Below are 19,479 nucleotides of genomic sequence, written 5' to 3'. Positions count from 1 at the left end.
CACTGCAACACATTAAAACTCAGATTATAGGGAAGTCATAGTAACCATAGTTATCATATTTTCCTTTTCCTGTATAATTTTTTTGCTCCATTGTTAATTTCCATTTATTTCTTTTGATTCTGGCTTTGCAGAATCTTGAAGGAATACAGGGCACATGTTACCTGATAAGCACTAAAACCACTAGGCAGAATAATTTATAAATGGATAGATACCTCCATCGTAGTGGCAAGTATGAGGCGGGAGAGGAAAAGAGAACTAAAAGGGATTATAATTCCAGCCCTGGTCAGCCTGATTCAGATGGTTGAAGCACTGTCCAGTGCATTGGAAGGCCATGGGATCAATTCCTGATCAGGGCACATACAGGAGGCAACAGATCAATATTTCTCTCTCATGCTGATTTTTATCTGTCTCTCTCCTTTCCTCCCTAAAATTATTATTTTTTTTTAAAAAAAGTGATTTTTTAAAAAGTTGATCAACCTGTGGGTCGCGACCCCTTTGGTGGTTGAACAACCCTTTCACAGGGGTCGCCTAAGACCATCCTGCATAACAGCTATTTACATTACGATTCATAACAGTAGCAACATTACAGTTATGCAGTAGCAACGAACATAATTTTATGGTTGGGTCACAACATGAGAAACCGTATTTAAAAGGTCAGAAGGTTGAGAACAACTGCCTTAGATCAACCACTTTTATAGTTTATCTACAATGTGAGCTGAGCAACTCACAATGTGCCATAAAATGAAAGCAAATCACAGACCCTCAATACATGTTAGAAAAGCTATGAGTAAGAAAGAGCAGAGGATGCTATTCCCTATACTGTAACTCTGTAAAATTATCTTAAATATTCATGGGAAAGGCTTGACTGTCAATAAAAAACACGTATTTTTTTAAACACTATCACCATAAAATGTTAAGTCTTATCTACTTCACTAGTATTGCTGTGTTTCCATCAACTTATTCCAAATCTATTACTTGTTTAAGAACACCAAACAATTTCTTTAGAATTTCATTCTTGAGCTTTTGGTCACAGGTCTCCTCCATGCTCTTTATATTCAGGATCCTGTCTCCTAAGTGCATCAGCCACACTTTTATGATTTTCTTCTGTAGCCTCTGATATTAGCAAAAATATAAAAAGCAAAAAAAATAAAACTGTAATTGCTGAAGTAAAGACTTTAGGAGAAAAAAATAACATAATTTTAGCTCCACAAGCTAAAACTGTTATGTGACTGTCACTGCTGGGAAGTAACTGGAAAGAGCTGGAGTTCTCCATCTATTTTATGAACTGACCAAGTTATGTGGGATCTGAAGCAGCAGATGGAGCAGCATGGTGCACCAGGCTGCAGGGAGTGTGCAAGTTTCAAGACCAAAGTGCTTTTCATAGAAGATGATGAACACTTAAAAAATGATTGCAGGTAATAAATGGCCATAATAAATTCAGAGAAAAGCTACATACCAAACTTAAGTTAGTGTACTTTTGCTTTAGTACTTATTTCTTCAGTAAGATTATTTCTGTGAGGTTTAACTGATCAGCCCATAGGTATGAAAGACAAAAGATTTGTTTCTGATATTTAATAATCTAGTGATTGAATACTGAAGAGTGCTGAACAATAGAAAAAGATAGATAGGTCAATCAGAACTTCCAAATACTGAAGAATGGAATGGTCTTCCCTTTGATCGAGCCAGGTAAGTGCTAGGGAATGCTGACCATTCCAAGCAAAGGATAAAAGCTCTATGTGTTAGCACCCTCTGCTGACTAACATGTAAAGCAAAGGAGCAGTAAACTATACTTATTAGCTTACTAGATGCCTGGTGCACAAATTCATGAATGGCAGGGGTCCCTCCACCTGGCTGATCACGGTGGTCTCACACAGTCCTGATCTTCTCACCCAGTCCCAATTGGGGCTGGGGTGGGATCACAGGAGGGCTCCAGAGCAAGTCTGGTCCTGTCTTGCTTGGTCCTGATGGGCCCCACCCCAGCAGCAAGCAACTTACTGGTTGGAACATCTGCCCCCGGGTGGTCAGTGCAAGTCGTAGCGACCAGTCAGTTGACCACTCGGTCAGACACTTAGCATATCATGCCTTTATATATATAGGTTGTAATTCACAGCACAGAATGTTCAGCATGAACTTTCCCCTGCCCCTGGTCTTGGAGACCGCATGTTCTTCTAAGGCTCTGCTCACCAAATTCAGCTGCCACATGAAGTAAATTGCATTGTGTGCGTGGAAACCCTTTGAAGGCTCCATTGCTGTGTCTTTACTTCGTTGCAGTTCCAATTACTCCAACATAAAGACAGACACCCTCATTATCAGGTAACACCATCATGGTAAGACCCCTGCTCAGCCTACTGCAGTGGTTTTTAAATAGGCCATGGGTCGCCCTAGATGGTTTGGTAGAATAGGTACAGCCGCAGCCTGCGAACTAAAGGGTCCTAGGTTTGGTTCCGGTCAAAGACACATTCCTGGATTGCGGGCTTAATCCCCAGTATGGAGCACATGCAGGAGGCGATGGATTCTCTCTCATCATTGATGTTTCTCTCTCTCTCTCTCTCACTCTGCCTTCCTCTCTGAAATCAATAAAAAGAGTAAGTAGGCCATTAATCAAATGTTGCTGCTCTCCATCCAGTCCCCTCAAACCCTCTTTAGTCTTTGACCCGCCCCACACACACACTCTGCTGCGGTCTGTAAAATGGGGTCAGGATTTCTACTTCAACCAAGGGCAAAGCTTCCACATGGCCCTCCTTCCCCGACTGTCTTTGCCCCCAGTCCTGTGGGGTTTCTCCCTCCTTCCCCTCCATCTAACTTGGTGGACCCTGCTCTGACCCCTCCTCATGTGACCTCCTGTCCGCAGCCTCCCACTTTCTCCTCTGGGGGCAGAGCTCTCCAAAGGCTGTGTGGGAATGGAGTGGGCTGTGCAGAGTGGGGTGGGGCAGACAAGGCAGTACAGGGTGTGCAGTGGTGGAGAGCTCTGTGGGCCAAGTCCAACCTTTGGAGAAGAGCTGGGGTGACAGGTCACCGGGAGGAGGAGGGAGGGAGGTAGACCTTGTCCCGTGGGAGAGGCACTGGGTTCCTTGGCTGTCCCCACACAGCAGCTTTTCTAGGCCCCTGCACAGCTATCATCCTCCACCTCTTGCTGCCTCCGCCTCAAGTTTTGGACTCAGTTTCTTTGACTCAGCCCCACCCCCCTCTCAGCTGCGTTCCAGGAGCCTGAGGCTGCACCTTGGCTTTGGGCAGCTATGCCTGGCCTGCCCCCTATAATGGTGTTACCCACTCTCCTGGAGTAGTTAGTGAAACTTAACAAATAAATATAGGCATCTCTGAAGATTATAAATTGAGCACTGAGAAGGCCACAGGCTGCAGAGGGCTGCATAGTCCAGGCTCTCAGCATAGAAGCCTCCCCAGCCACCCGGTCCCTGCTGGCTCCCGCCCCCACCTGCCTCTGCCCAGGGCTCAAGACAAACCCCAGGAACTTCCTGACAGCTCTCACCTCACATCTCACTTTCCAGTCCAGCCCACCAGTGCCCACAGCAAGCTAACCTACTGGTCCGAGCGTCTGCCCCCTGGTGGCCAGTGCACGTCATAGTGACTGATCGACTGATCCAGTGGTCAAACTCACAGTGGAACTCCAGTAGAGTGAATAATTTGCATATTAGGCTTTTATTACGTAAGATATCAGCGATTTTCAACCTTATTTATCTCTGACACACATAAACTACTAAAATTCTGCAGCATGCCAAAAATATAGTTGCCCATTTAAAAAAAAAACACAACAGGTATATTTTTGAATCGTTCACAATGAACCGCTATTTTGTGTTGACTGTTGTCTTTTTTTTTTTATTTGAAAATCTAAGGAAAAAGAGGTTAATGCCCTTGACTACAGTCAGGTATGTCATGTTTTATATATTCTTGCAGCACACCAGTTGAAAATCGATGGCTTATTTGTCACTTTCCTTTTCTGTCATGATCAATTTACCACTTCAGTACTGCTTAGAACAGAGTAATGTAGCAGAGATGAAAAATAAAATGAATTAAAGCCTATATAAATGATCTAACCACATTAACGAAGACCAGGACAAATCCACTAAGGAAGTAAGAGTCAACTAATAGTAGAAACTAATGGAAATGAAACCTGTTTCATAAACTAGACTGGTGAGCTTGCCATTAATGGCAGGTACAATGTGAAGAATGAAATAGTGGTGAGCACTTAGTACACACACATCCATCACCCAGTACAAATCAAGTCAGAGCCACTGCATTGAGTTACTACATGCACATGGAACCGTTAGATCTCAATGACTAAACATAAGTGTGTGACTGAACATAATTTGTTAACAGTTGTTAGCTTCTCCAAAGTACTGGTCTGGTTTTACTGTAGCCTGATGATGGTGTCTCACTGCTTTTCATCCCAATAACTAATATTTCAAAAGCAAAATCCTAGTCTTTGTTTCTCTCAACTTATGCCTTTTAAAACTAGCCGAATGCACCTTTACAACCAAGAACTCAACTTGGCAATTAGCATTAGAATAATTAGTAGTATTTGTTTTAAACTCACAGACTCTGAATAGTCAAAATGAAAACATTACTTACAAATCAAAAGCTTCAATTCTTTGCTTCAGTTCTGCTTCTCTGCCTCTTAGGAAATCGGTATCTTTCAGCAGAAGCTGTATTTGAGCATAAATTTCTTTTGTTTCCATCTGTAGAGGAAAGCATTAATTGTAGCAAGCAAGCTGAGGAAAATAAGACAGGTTTGAGCTAATGGACTGCTTCCTACATTCCAGAGAACAAAGTACAGACATTTAGAGGAACAATTTCACTTTTAAAACATTCCATCTCAAGGTATGCATTTTGCCTATTCTAGTTACACAAGAATTTACCTCCTAGTCCAGGGGTGGGCAAACTTTTGGACGCGAGGGCCACAATGGGTTCTTAAACTGGTCCGGAGGGCCGGAACAAAAGCATGGATGGAGTGTGTGTGTGAACTAATATAAATTCAAAGTAAACATTATTACATAAAAGCGTACGGTCTTTTTTTCTTTTAGTTTTATTCATTTCAAAGGGGCCGGATCCGGCCCGCGGTCCATAGTTTGCCCATGGCTTCCCTAGCCCAATGACTGTTACGCTATATTACCCTAATATCCTTTGTGCAGAATATCCTGACACTTCCTTAACATTTTTGTAAGTTCTCCAGAAAAAAAAAAAACAAAAAAAAATGGGGGAACTTAACAAAGTAGAATCCCCATGGTTCAATAGTCGTCTGAAAGTTTCAATTCATGGGCGGTTCTGACTCAGAATGAACAAGCTGGAATGAAACTTTGAAAAATAGATCACACTTACATTTGTGTGTTCACTGAGCAAGGATTTACTGAATATCATGTCAAAAAGCACAGTGAGCTGGATATGAAAAGATGAACAGCTACAGTCCCCATCTTTTAAAAAATTCACAATTTACTTAGGGAGAGAGAAATAATACTACAATGTGATAATTTCACAACCAGAGTCCAGTCTCCACGGCAGGAATGATGCCTAAATGAATCTATCAATGGGATTCAGGGAAGGCGTCACCAGGAAGCATCATTGAAGCTAAAGTTTGAAGGACAGGACAGTTTTATCAGGGAGAGAAGGGGGTGAACAGTCGGGTGGCAGAGTAAAAGTATGGTGCCTTTTATGAGGATGCCAAGCTTCTCCAGTGCCTTCAGAGAATCTGACTAAATGGAGACAGGCTGTCAACTGGTTGATCTGATCTAGTCAGTCACTCATTTTAAGGTTCAAAGTGTTAGTCTGAACACAACCCATCATCTCAAAGACCAGTGCTTCCATTTATTTTTATAGCTAAAATTAACCCAATTCCCAGAAATGCCAGAAAAAATTGTAGAGGGGGTGTGGTCACCATTAATAACTGGGTTTTACTGAGAAGCTTCAAGAAAGGTTGACACTGGGAGGAAGCCTTTTAACTTCAACCATCTCCTGGTATCAGTAGTCCTGGCTGAGGAAACCATGACCCCAACCTAGTTAGGTCTGACAACCCTTGGGAAAGGAACTGTTTTTCCAAAAGAAACAATCCAATCTCTTTTGCTGGCATGCACTCCCCACCATTCCTCAACCTCTTCATGTCCTGTCCAGTCATTTTCTGGGTGACAAGATCAAATGGCCACTGGATGACACTTATAAGCCCCAGACCCTTCTACTCCAGGGACCTTTGCCTTTGCTCAGATGGAAGCACATTGCATTTGGTTTCCAACTTCACCTAGAACCCCAACCTGCAACTCTGTCCTGTTGGTCCACCCTTATTCTTCCATCTGTCTGTATCCCCAGACTTACTCCTTGATGTCTGAGACTGCCACGTAGCTCTCCCTTCTCTCCTGGATTATTAGTCATCCACACTCTGCTCTGGTTCCGCTCACCATCATGCTGAACCCCAATGTCTTCAACTAAACAGGCTGCCTTTCTCAAATGAAATAAATTCAGCTCTATAAAGCTACACTCCTCAACTACGACCATTTTTCTGCCCTCATTGACCTTCCAAATCCTCCCAAAAGCTGCAACAGAACAATCACCTACAACAAGCATGTCAAATGCATGGCCCACAGGCCGCACGTGGCCCACAATGAATATGTTTGAGGCTCAGCGAATATAACAGTATGTAACGTTTTAATAAAAATTTCGTAACCTGATTTTTACAATAACCTTTTTTACATAATTATTAATTACTAACTACATTGCTAATGACTGATTATAATTGTGTTGCATTCATTTCCCTTGTGCGCCTTACGCGCAGGCGTGCCATTTCTCTCCATTAATACTAGCAGACAATATTTTAGCAGCCGATGGCCACATCATTAGTCTTGTACTGACTTGTTTGGTATGTGCAACAGGAAATACTTTGCTTTTGGAGAATGAGAAAAGTAGGTTTATTTGCATTGTGCTTATTAATCTGTCCAGTTATTCAGTGTCTGGGAAGTTAATGTTCAATGCAAAATACTAATTTTTATTAAAACGTTCTATTATTTTTTGTTAACGATTACTCATTTATTTCAGCCCTTTGTATTCAGCATGTCTTTACCGAAATAAACCTTCTATGAAAATTGAAGCTTTTCAGCCCACATAAACTTGGTTCGTGTTAGTGTTTGAAATTCTTGACCTACATGCACTTGGTCTGGTCTACTTCAATTCCAGGTTGCCCACTTCAGCAGTACCCTCAAAACAGCTCGAGAATCCTGTTAGCTTCAGAGAGCTGCTCTGCTCCTTCTGCAACCCCCCGCCACCCAGTGGCCATTCCATACCTCTGGTCCTCTCCTCAAAGGTCACTTATCACTTAATTCTCACATCTGCTGCAATTTTAGTGAGGTTGTCTCACGCCCCTGACTCGGACATTCACTTCCACTCTTCCTTCCAGTAATCTCGAAAAAAGAAGTCTTAGTATCCTTTTCAAAGCTGATTCTTCCAGGTGTATTCTTGACCGCAGTCCCTACTAGTCCTCTAGGCCAGTGATGGCGAACCTATGACACGTGTACCATTTTGGGTGACACGCATCGACAGAGACAAAAAATCGCGTATTCATATATTTGTCTCTCGCAATGGCCAGAGTTGGGCATCACTCGAGTAATATTATTACTCATGTTACTCATGATCAATTACACAATTCTAAAACCAGATGTAAGCATGTACATCAGTGTTGCGTAGCAAAGATACATTGTGAAAACATCCAAGATACACTGTTCCAATATTGGCATTAATATGAAAAGGTTAAGAATTACACTATAAAGAGATTAATCTTTACTCAAGACACTTTATTTTTACTCGAGTGACAAAATGCCCAATTCTGGAAACGGCCTCATTATTGTCAACATGTGCCTCGGGTAAGCTTCCTGTGCGTTCCGGTGCATTCGGCAAATGGATGCACTTGATCGCCATGTTCATTAGGAGACAGGAGTGGGAAGGTTAGAAGAAAAAGATATAAGGGGAGAAAAATGGCGGAGGTATAAACGGACGTGTCCTGTGCCTTGTCCTGGAGCAGATAAGGGTGAGCAGCTGAAACGGGTAACATACAGCCCGAATAGGCAGAGGATATTCAGCTGAGAGACAGTCTGCAGCTGGGAAAGACAGAGAACTCCCAGAAAAAAAAGGACGGTTGGAGACTGCGGCTGAAACGTCTCCCTGTGTGCCGGCTCAGCAGCGGAGACTGTGCCATCTTGAGTGGCTGTTACAGACAACCAGAGATCAGCTACTAACCTGGAAACAAGGGATCTCAAGCAGCGTGACTGCGTGAACTCAGACGAGCACTGCTTCTTCTCACAGAAAGGTTAGACTTCCCCTAAAGGTGCGGTTTGCAATTCAGGTTGGAGAGAGAACCGCGCGGGGCGAAATCTGCGCCCCACAGAGTCCGTGGCCCTTGGGACCAGCGTGACCCTCAAGTGGGGAAGGGGCCCCACAGGGCTGCTGGCAGAAGGGAACGATAAAAATAAGCACATAGCTGGACTGGATGCAAAAAAGCAGCCTCGGATTCTGCCAGTCTGCTGGGTGCTTGGTGCCAGGGGCGAGTGGGCGCATGGAGACTGTGCGCAGACCTGGAAGGTGGAGGCTTGCAAATTCGCACAACTTCTCAGGCTCTTTTGGGGAGCCTGGGAAACAGAGCGGGGAGTAATGATTAAAGAACCAGCTCTGGGCAGTGGACTTTCCCAAACCAGTTTCAAGTAACATAGAGAAAATAAACCCTAACTACTGGATAGAGAGGACTTATAGCCTCGGAGGTCAATCCAGACACACTGCCACCCAGAGGCAGAGCCACGAACTGTCTCTTCTGTAAATACAAATAAAGGCAGTCTGGTAAAATACAACCTGCCTTAAAATCAGAATTGTGGTTTACAGCACGGAGGGACAGTGTATCGCAGGGAAATTCAACACTCTCCTAAATGTCTGGCAGGACTAAGGCGTGCCAAAAAGAAGAGTAGAAGATCTGAAGCACCTTCACTACTGCACATTTTTATCATTTTTTCTTTTTAATTCTTTTTTCACCATTTAAGAACCTATTATTAAACCTATTATTATTTTTTTTTCATCACCTGATTTTACCTTTGTAATTACTACATTTTTTTAACCAGTATTATTGCTATCATTTTACCATTTTTTCAAGTGTCATTTTTTTTTCTCGTTATTTTATTTTGGAATTAGTGTTCTACACTCTATTTTCATCGTTCCTTTAGCATCATTTCTCTCTATCTCACCTTTACCCTTAAGCCATAACTCTTCCTCACTCTTCCCCTTTTGTTGTCCTGTTTCTCTTACCCTATTCCTGCTTTAGATTTTCCCTATTCATTCTTTTTACTCACTGTCTAAATTTCACCCTACTTATATACCTAATTTCCAATCCCTTGCTCTAAATCCATATACACCTCTCTCTTACCGTTCTTCACTATCCAATTTTTTTTCTCTGTCGTTTTGCTAGTGTTTGCTTGATTTTGAGTATATTGTTTTTTTTTATGCTTGTTTGGGAGATTGTTTTGTTTTTCATTTTTATTTTTCTGTTTTGCTTTTTCTTTCTCTGGTTATTTTTGTGTTTCTGTTTTCCCTTGCCTCGCTTGATATTAGTGGTTGATTGTAGTTTGCATTAATCTCCAGGGATCTGCTGCTGGAATTCATTGGGATTAGTTGTGGTTCTATTAGAGTTTTCTCCCCATACAAATAGCCTCTTCCCCACCTCTAATTCATTCTCTCACTTTTTTTTTTCTTCTTTCTTCTCTCCCTTTTCCCAATCGCATTTCGGCATTCATTTTTGTTTTTTCTTTTTCTCTTTAATCTTTTTCTCTTTTTTTCTTCTTTTTCCCCTAATTCTCTTCGCTCAGTGGTCACCTTTATTTGGGGTTATTAATATCGTAAATACATTTGTTTTCGGTGCCTTGTATGTTGTGCCTTGTTGTGTTGTATTTTGTGCCTTTAAATCAACGCATCAGAAAGAGAACTACATAACCAAACACCTGGAGAAGAGAGATCATGGTGAAAAAAAGAACCAACACACATATGAAAGAAAAACAGGCATCATCAGAAAAGGAAGTAAATGAAATGGAGGCAATGGAGGCAAGCACCCTGTCAAAGAAAGAATTCAGAGAAATGGCCATAAGGTGGATGAAAAGAATGGAAGACAAATTCACCAATATGTGTAGGAACCAAGAGGAAATGAAGAAAAACCAAGAAGAAATGAAAAATGACATCACTGCTATAAAGAACTCAATAGAAAGCATCAACAGTAGACTAGAAGAAGCAGATGACCACATCAGCGAGCTAGAAGACAAGGTAGGAAAAAATACCCAAACAGAGCAGCTTCTAGAAAAAAAAATTAAAAAGCATGAGGACAGCCTAAGAAAACTCTGGGACAACACTAAACGAAACAACATCCAAATAACAGGGGTCCCAGAAGGAGAGGAAACTGAGCAAGGAATAGAAAACCTGTTTGAAAAAATAATAACGGAAAATTTCCCTGAGATAGGGAAGAAAAAACTCACACAAATCCAAGAAGCTCACAGAGTCCCAAACAAAATGAACCCCAAAAGACCGACACCAAGGCACATAATAATTAAATTGGCAAACACCAACGACAAAGCAAGAATATTAAAAGCAGCCAGAGAGAGACAGAAAGTTACCTACAAAGGATCCTCCATCAGACTAGAGACCGATTTCTCAACAGAAACACATCAGGCAAGAAAGGAATGGAATGAAATATACAAAGTCATGCAAAGGAAGGGTCTGAATCCAAGAATACTGTACCCAGAGAGGCTATCAATCAAAATTGAGGGTCAAATCAGGAGCTTCACAGACAAAAACGGTCTACGGGAGTTTATTACAACCGAACCAGCAATGCAAGAAACGCTAAAGGGTCTGCTGTAAAAAGAAAAAATAGGAAACAAAGAAGGAATGCAGCGGTAAAGATCAAAAATGGTGACTAACAAGTTTCTATAAATAATAACTTTAAATGTAAATGGATTAAATGCCCCAGTAAAAACGCATAGGGTAAATGAGTGGATAAGAAAACATGACCCATATATCTGCTGTCTACAGGAAACCCAACTCAGAAAAAAAGATGCACACAGACTGATGGTGAAGTAATGGAAAAAGGTTTTTTAGGCCAATGGAAGTGAAAAAAAAAAAAAAGCCGGGGTAGCAATACTTATATCTAACACATTAGATGTCAAAGTGAAGGACATAAAAAGAGATAAAGAAGGCCACTTCATAATACTAAACGAAGGAGTCCAACAAGAAGAAATAACTCTGGTAAATACATATGCACCCAATATAGGAACACCCAAATACATAAGAAAACTTCTGGAGGAGATCAAGGGAGAGATTGACAGCAATACAATCATAGTAGGGGACCTTAACACCCCATTATCACCATTGGACAAATCCTCTAAACAAAAACTCAGCAAAGAAACATCAATCCTAAATGACTCACTAGATCAGATGGAATTGACATCTTCAGAACATTTCACCCCAAAGCCACAGAATATACATTCTCCTCAACTGCACATTTGTCATGTTCAAAGATAGAGCATGCACTGGGTCACAGATAAAGTCTCTTCAAATTCAAGAAAACTGAAATCATATCCAGCATCTTCTCAGACCACAAAGGCATAAAACTGGAAATCAACTACAACAAAAACAATCCAAGAAAATCAAACACATGGAGACTAAATAGCATGCTATTAAGCAACGACTGGGTTACCAGAGATATCAAAGAAGAAATAAAAAACATCATGGCAACAAACAAAAATGAAAACACAACAATCCAAAACCTATGGGACACAGTGAAAGCACTCTTGAGAGGGAAGTTCAAAGCTCTACAAGCCTACTGCAAGAAACAAGAAACAATGAGAATAAATGACCTAACTCTACAACGCAAAGAGTTAGAAAGAGAGCAACAAAAAAAGCCCACTCTAAGCAGAAGGAAGGAAATAACAAAGATCAGAGCGGAGATAAACAACATAGAGGCCAAAAAAACAATACAAAAGATCAACAAAACCAAGATCTGGTTCTTTGAAAGGATAAACAAGATTGATACACCTCTAGCCAGGCTCACCAAGAAACAAAGAGAGAGGACCCAAGTAAACAAAATCAGGAATGAAATAGGAGAAATAACAACAGACCCCATAGAAATACAAAGGATTGTTAGAAAATACTATGAACTCTACTCCAACACACTAGACAACCTGGAGGAAATGGACATATTCCTAGAAACATACAACATTCCAAAACTTAATCAGGAAGAATCTAAAAATTTCAATAGGCCAATAACTATGGAGGAAATCGAAGCAGTAATCAAAAAGCTTCCAGCAAACAAAAGCCCGGGGACAGACGGCTTCACAGGGGAGTTTTACCAGACATTCAAGGAAGAACTAAAACCTATCCTCCTCAGACTATGTCAAAAGATCCAAGAGGAAGGAACACTTCCCATCTCATTCTATGAAGCCAGCATCACCCTAACACCAAAACCAGATAAAGACAACACAATGAAAGAGAATTATAGGCCAATATCCCTCATGAACATAGATGCCAAAATCCTCAACAAAATCCTAGCAAATCGGATCCAGCAGTACATCAAAAAGATCATACACCATGACTAAGTAGGATTTATCCCAGGGATGCAAGGATGGTACAATATCCGCAAATCAATAAATGTGATACATCACATAAACAAATTGAGAGAAAAAAACCATATAATCATATCAATTGATGCGGAAAAAGCATTTGACTAAATCCAACACTCTTTCTTGATAAAAACTCTCAGCAAGATAGGAATTGAGGGATCATACCTCAACATAATAAAAGCCATATATGACAAACCAATAGCCAACATCATAATCAATGGGCAAAAACTAAAATCATTACCCTTAAAATCAGGAACAAGACAGGGATACCCCCTCTCAACACTCCAGTTAAATACAGTACTGGAATTACTAGCCATTGCGATCAGACAAGAAGAAATAAGAGGCATCCAGATTGGAAAAGAAGAAGTAAAACTGTCCTTATTTGCAGATGACATGTTACTGTACATACAGAACCCAAAAGACTCCATCAAAAAATTATTAGACTTAATAAATGAATTCAGCAATGTAGCAGGATACAAAATTAATGCTAAGAAATCCATGGCATTTCTTTACACCAAAAGTGAACTTACCGAGAGTGAAACTACAAAAGCAATCCCATTTACCATTGAACCAAAAAAATTAAAATTCCTAGGAATAAACTTAACTAAGGAGGTAAAAGACTTATATGCAAAAAACTACAGGACACTGAAAACAGAGGTAGAGGGTAGAGGAAGACAGAAACAGATGGAAGAACACACCGTGTTCATGGATTGGTAGAATCAACATCATCAAAATGTCCATACTACCCAAAGAAATCTATAGATTCAATGCAATCCCCATTAAATTACCAATGGCATATTTCACAAATCTAGAACGAACGTTCCAAAAATTCATCTGGAATAAAAAAAAGATCCCGAATAGCTGCAGCAATCCCGATAAAGAAGAACAAAGTAGGTGGGATCTCAATACCAGATCTCAAACTGTATTACAAAGCCACTGTTCTTAAAACAGCTTGGTACTGGCACAAGAACAGACATATAGGTCAATGGAATAGAATAGAGACCCCAGAAATCGACCCAAACCACTATGCCCAATTAATATTCGACAAAGGAGGCAAGAGCATACAATGGAGTCAAGACAGTCTCTTCAATAAATGGTGTTGGGAAAATTAGACAGATACATGCAAAAAGATGAAACTAGACCAACAACTCACACCATACACAAAATTAAACTCAAAATGGATAAAAGACTTCAATGTAAGATGGGAAACCATAAAAATACTAGAGGAATCCACAGGCAGCGAAATTGCAAACATATGCCGAAGGAATTTATTCTCTGATAATGCTCCTAGGGCAATGGAAACTAAAGAGAAAATAAACAAATGGGACTACATCAAAATAAAAAGCTTTTGCACAGCAAAGGAAACCATCAACAAAACAACAAGACCACCCACTGTATGGGAGAACATATTTGCCAATGATACCACCGATAGGGGTTGAATTTCCAACATTTACAGGGATCTCATGAAACTTAACAAAAGGAAGATAAACAATCCAATAAAAAAATGGACAACGGACCTAGATAGACACTTTTCGAAAGAGGACATACAGAAGGCCGAAAGACATATGAAAACATGCTCAAAGTCACTAATTATAGGAGAGATACAAATCAAAACGACAACGCGTTATCATCTCACACCTGTCAGAATGGCTATCATCAAAAAATCAACAAACAACAAGTGTTGGAGAGGATGTGGAGAAAAAGGAACCCTTCTGCACTGCGGGTGGGAATACAGACTGGTGCAGCCACTGTGGAGAACAGTATGTAGCCACCTCAAAACACTAAAAATGGAACTCCCGTTTGACCCACTGATCCCACTGGTAGGAATATATCCCAAGAAACCAGAAACACCAATCAGAAAGGAGATATGCACCCCTATGTTCATAGCAGCACAATTCACCATAGCTAAGATTTGGAAACAGCCTAAGAGCCCATCAGCAGATCAGTGGATTAGAAAACTGTGGTACATATACACAATGGAATACTATGCTGTGGTAAAAAAGAAGGAACTCTTGCCTTTTGCAACAGCATGGGTGGAACTGGAGAGCATTATGCTAAGTGAAATAAGTCAGTCAGAGAAAGATAAATACCACGTGATCTCACTCATTTGTGGATTATAGAGAACAACATAGACTGATGAAAAGGGACAGATCCAAAGACTGAGAAACAGCAATCAGGGTATCAATCCCCAGAAGGAAAGTAGGGGAGGGCGGGGGTAAGGTGAAGAGATCAACCGAAGGACTTGTATACATGTATATAAGCCAAACCAATCGACATGGACAACAGGGGGATGGGAGCACGAGTGTGCGGGGAGGTTGGGGAGGTTGGGGGTTAATGGGGGGGAAGAGGACACATTTGTAATACCTTAATAAAAAAAAACAAAAAGATATACAGTGCAACAGTGCTCGACGAGACATTCTGCATGTCAGATAATTGATTACAGCACCATATATTTGTTGGTTATACATACTGTTTTTGAATTGTTTTGCACCAGGAGTCAGTGCAACAACACTGCAAAAAGTTAACAGGTAAGAAAACTATCAACCTTTTATAAAAAATGCCGTCATTTATATTTATTTTTGCAGCCTTGTGATGGAGAATCAAAAAAATAAAAAAGCAAGATTGAATGATAAGGGAAGTGGAAGTAGCAGTAGCCGACCCTTTCAAGACATATGCACCGAGATGTACGGGATTGTCAACAGAAACAACAATTCATTGTGCATACTGTTTAATGAAACAGTAGTAAGCAGAACGTGGAATGTAAAGAGACATTTTGAAACTAATCATTGTCAGTTCTTGAAAAAAAGTATTGATGAGAGGAAGGAATGCATTTCTAGGCAGCTACACCTCTATAAAAGTCAATCAAATTCCATCATTAAATTTGTAAGATGCTCTACAAATTTAATATCAGCAAGTTACTATATTGCTCTCTCCATAGCTCAGCATGGAAAAAGCCCTCAGTGACGGAGAATTTAGTAAGGAAACATTTCTAAGAGATGCACCAGCTCTATTTCACGATATGAAAAAAAAGATGATGTTATTAAAAGAATTTCTAAGTTACCACTCAGTAGAAATACTACCAAAGGCAGAATAGCTCTCATAGCCAGTTAGCCTGGAGGCCAAATCACCCCCGGTATTGCTGACAACAATCAAGGCTTAACTACAACAAGACTGCGCACAAAGACCACTAGGGGGTGCACCAAGAAAAGATAAAAAAAAATGCGGAGACAAAGAAATAGGACACAAATGTCAGAAATGGAAGATATAGAGCTCAAAACCACACTTTTAAGGTCTCTCAAGAACTGTCTAGAAGCTGCCGATAAACTTAGTAAGGCCCTCGAAAAGACTGGTGAGACCGCCGATAAATGTAGTGAGATCCTCAAGAAATCTAATGAGACCCTCGATGATGTGATAAAGAACCAACTAGAAATTAAGCATACACTGACTGAAATAAAGAATACTATACAGACACCCAACAGCAGACCAGAGGAGCGCAAGAATCAAGTCAAAGATTCGAAATGCGAAGAAGCAAAAAACACCCAACAGGAAAAGCAAAAAGAAAAAAGAATCCAAAAATACGAAGATAGTGTAAGGAGCCTCTGGGACAGCTTCAAGCGTACCAACATCAGAATTATAGGGGTGCCAGAAGATGAGAGAGACCAAGATATTGAAAACCTATTTGAAGAAATAATGACAGAAAACTTCCCCCACCTGGTGAAAGAAATAGACTTACAGGTCCAGGAAGCACAGAGAACCCCAAACAAAAGGAATCCAAAGGGGACCACACCAAGATACATCATAATTAAAATGCCAAGAGCAAAAGACAAAGAGAGAATCTTAAAAGCAGCAAGAGAAAGAAACTCAGTTACCTATAAGGGAATACCCATAGGACTGTCAGCTCATTTCTCAACAGAAACTTTGCAGGCCAGAAGGGAGTGGCAAGAAATATTCAAAGTGATGAATACCAAGAACCTACAACCAAGATTACTTTATCCAGCAAAGCTATCATTCAGAACTGAAGGTCAGATAAAGAGCTTCACAGATAAGGAAAAGCTAAAGGAGTTCATCACCACCAAACCAGGATTCTATGAAATTCTGAAAGGTATCCTTTAAGAAGAGGAAGAAGAAGAAAAAGGTAAAGATACAAATTATGAACAACAAACATGCATCTATCAACAAGTGAATCTAAGAATCAAGTGAATAAATAATCTGGTGATCCTAATAGAATCAGGGACATAGAAAAAAAAAATCGTACACCTATGGGTGAGGACAGTAGGGGGTGAGGGTAAGGGCAGAGGGTGGGGTGGGAACTGGGTGGCGGGGAGCTATGGGGGGAAAATAGAGGAACAACTGTAATAATCTGAACAATAAAGATTTAATTAAAAAAAGGTAGAATAACAGATCTTGACAAAAACGTACAAAGTCAATAAAAAAAAGACTTAAATAGATGTAAATATTTTTTGATTTCTCTTGAGGAAACTACTGATGTCACATCATATGCTCGGTTGGCCATTATTGCTAGATATTCTGATGGTCTCACTATGAGAGAAGAGTTGATAAAGTTAGATTAAGTGCCAATGAGTACATCAGGAAACCAAATATGTAAAGTTGTTATAAAAACATTCAGTGTCCTAAACATTGATATCTCTAAAATTGTGTCAGTCACGACAGACGGGGCACCAAAATGGTGGGAAAAAAGTGGGATTCCTGAAATTGTTTATGGAAGCTATTAAACATCCACTTGCACCTTTTCATTGCATTATCCATCAGGAGGTGTTGTGTGCCAAATCGGGATTCTCTGAATTGAATGATTTAATGTCAGTTGTAACAAAAATTGTGAATTTTATAGCTTCTCGACCCCTTCACAAGCGAGAATTTTCTGTACTTTTACAGGAAGTTGATTCAACCTACAGTGGACTACTGATGTTCAATCGTGTGAGATGGCTAAGTCAAGGAAAACTACTTGAGCGATTTGTGGAGTGCTTTGAAGAAATTATGGTATTTATTGAGAATAAGGATCTGGCAAACTTTCCTCAGATCAATGATCATAAGTGGGTCAGCAATTTGATGTTTTTTACAGATCTCTCTGTTCATATGAATGAACTGAACTTAAAATTACAAGGTTTTGGCAAAAATATTGACGTTATGTTTGGATACATCAAATCTTTTGAAAGTAAACTTAAAATTTTCAAGCGAGATATTGAAACTAAAACTCGTATTTTCCTCAGATGAAAAAGTATTTCGAGAAGGCTACTACAAGTGTAATGGAGTCTATACTTATGTACCAGAATATAGTAAACACGTTCTTTGAAAAGTTCAGCGAAAGATTCAACCAATTTAGAAGCCTAGAACAGACCATTAAAATAATTAAGTATCTGGATGTAGTTTACAGTACTTTGGAATTGAATAATTTCCAATGGATGCAAATTGATGATTTAGAGATGCAACTTGCAGATTTTCAAGGTAGCATTTGGACTCATGTGTTTGTCGACTTAAGGTCGAAACTTGAAAATCTGGAACGAAATCGTCTGAAACATGAAGAGTGCAACTATGAAGAAGAAATTTTGAGTGCTTGCAACAGAGTTCCTGACACTTTTAGCAATATAAAAAACCTAGCGATGGCTTTGCTAACAATTTTTTCATCAACATATTTTTGTGAGACTTTGTTCTCAGCATTAAATAATATTAAAATGAACAAAAGGAACCGGCTAGCATGATGTTAGTGGCGCTTGCTTGGCTTTGAAGTGCACCAAGTATGAACCTTCAATCGAAGAATTAGCAGACAAACTTCAGCACCAAAAAAGTCACTAATTTCTAGTTTTCGTACCATTTGATTATCATTGTTTGTTTGTTTTTTAATTTTTTATTTATTTATTAATTTATTTATTTATTTATTTATTTTATTTATTTTAATTTATTGCTTAAAGTATTCCAAAGGGTATTACATATGTCTCCATTTTATTCCCCCGCCCTAGACAGTCCCCTAGCCTCCCCTATCCCGCAATGTCTTATGTCCACTGGTTATGCTTATATGCATGCATACAAGTCCTTTAGTTGATCTCTTACCCCCCTACCTCCTGCCCCCCAACCCTCCCCGGCCTTCCCGCTGCAGTTTGACAATCTGTTTGAGGCAGGCCTGCCTCTGTATCTATTATTGTTCAAAAGTTTATAATGGTCTCTATTATCCATGAATGAGTGAGATCATGTGGTATTTTTCCTTCATTGACTGGCTTATTTCACTTAGCATAATGCTCTCCAGTTCCATCCATGACGTTGCAAATGGTAATGATTATCATTGTTTTTATTATTATTTTTTCTTAAATGTACATTGTTTTTCTGTTTTTGTTCATTTTATACATATTTTTGGTTGATTTTTCTTTGTTAAATGGCATTTAAATATATAAAATAAATATCAAAAATATAAATCTTTTTTTATTATGGTTGCAAATATCAAAAAAATATATGAATATTTCTATATGTGACATGGCACCAGAGTTAAGTTAGGGTTTTTCAAAATTTTTGACACGCCAAGCTCAAAACGTTCACCATCACTGATCTAGGTCCTCAAGTGTTCCAGCAAATGTCTCATCTCACCCCTGGACTTTTAGCAAATCTACAAGCAGCTGCAGGAAGGAGCCATCCAGTAAATGATTTTAAAATATTGCCTTCTGGTGCTTTTGAATTCTCTCAAGGAACATCTTTTCCCAAGAAGGCTTCCGATCTTGCTTGACAAGCTCTCCAACATCATTCCCAAACCACTAACTCCTCAGACTTTCCTTTCTCTTCCATTTTAATTTGTACTACTTCAGTATTTTTAAAATGCTTCAACTGCAAATTAACTACA

At 39.7% G+C, this 19,479-nt stretch overlaps 1 protein-coding gene across 1 annotated transcript in view; it reads right to left on the bottom strand.

Moving 5' to 3' along the window:
• Positions 1-19,479, bottom strand: part of LOC308512379 (centriole and centriolar satellite protein OFD1-like) — a gene marked incomplete at both ends in the record, with an annotated part of 92,725 nt that overhangs the window by 63,218 nt on the left and 10,028 nt on the right. The window contains 4 exon segments of the mRNA XM_081082147.1: positions 4,588-4,694; positions 19,301-19,340; positions 19,342-19,379; positions 19,383-19,463. Of these exon segments, the coding sequence (XP_080938273.1) occupies positions 4,588-4,694; positions 19,301-19,340; positions 19,342-19,379; positions 19,383-19,463 (266 nt within the window).

The sequence above is a fragment of the Myotis nattereri genome (assembly GCF_964212035.1).
Source record: "Myotis nattereri genome assembly, chromosome: Y".
In the NCBI taxonomy this organism is placed as follows: Eukaryota; Metazoa; Chordata; class Mammalia; order Chiroptera; family Vespertilionidae; genus Myotis; species Myotis nattereri.
This window is presented reverse-complemented; position numbering and strand designations above follow the sequence as displayed.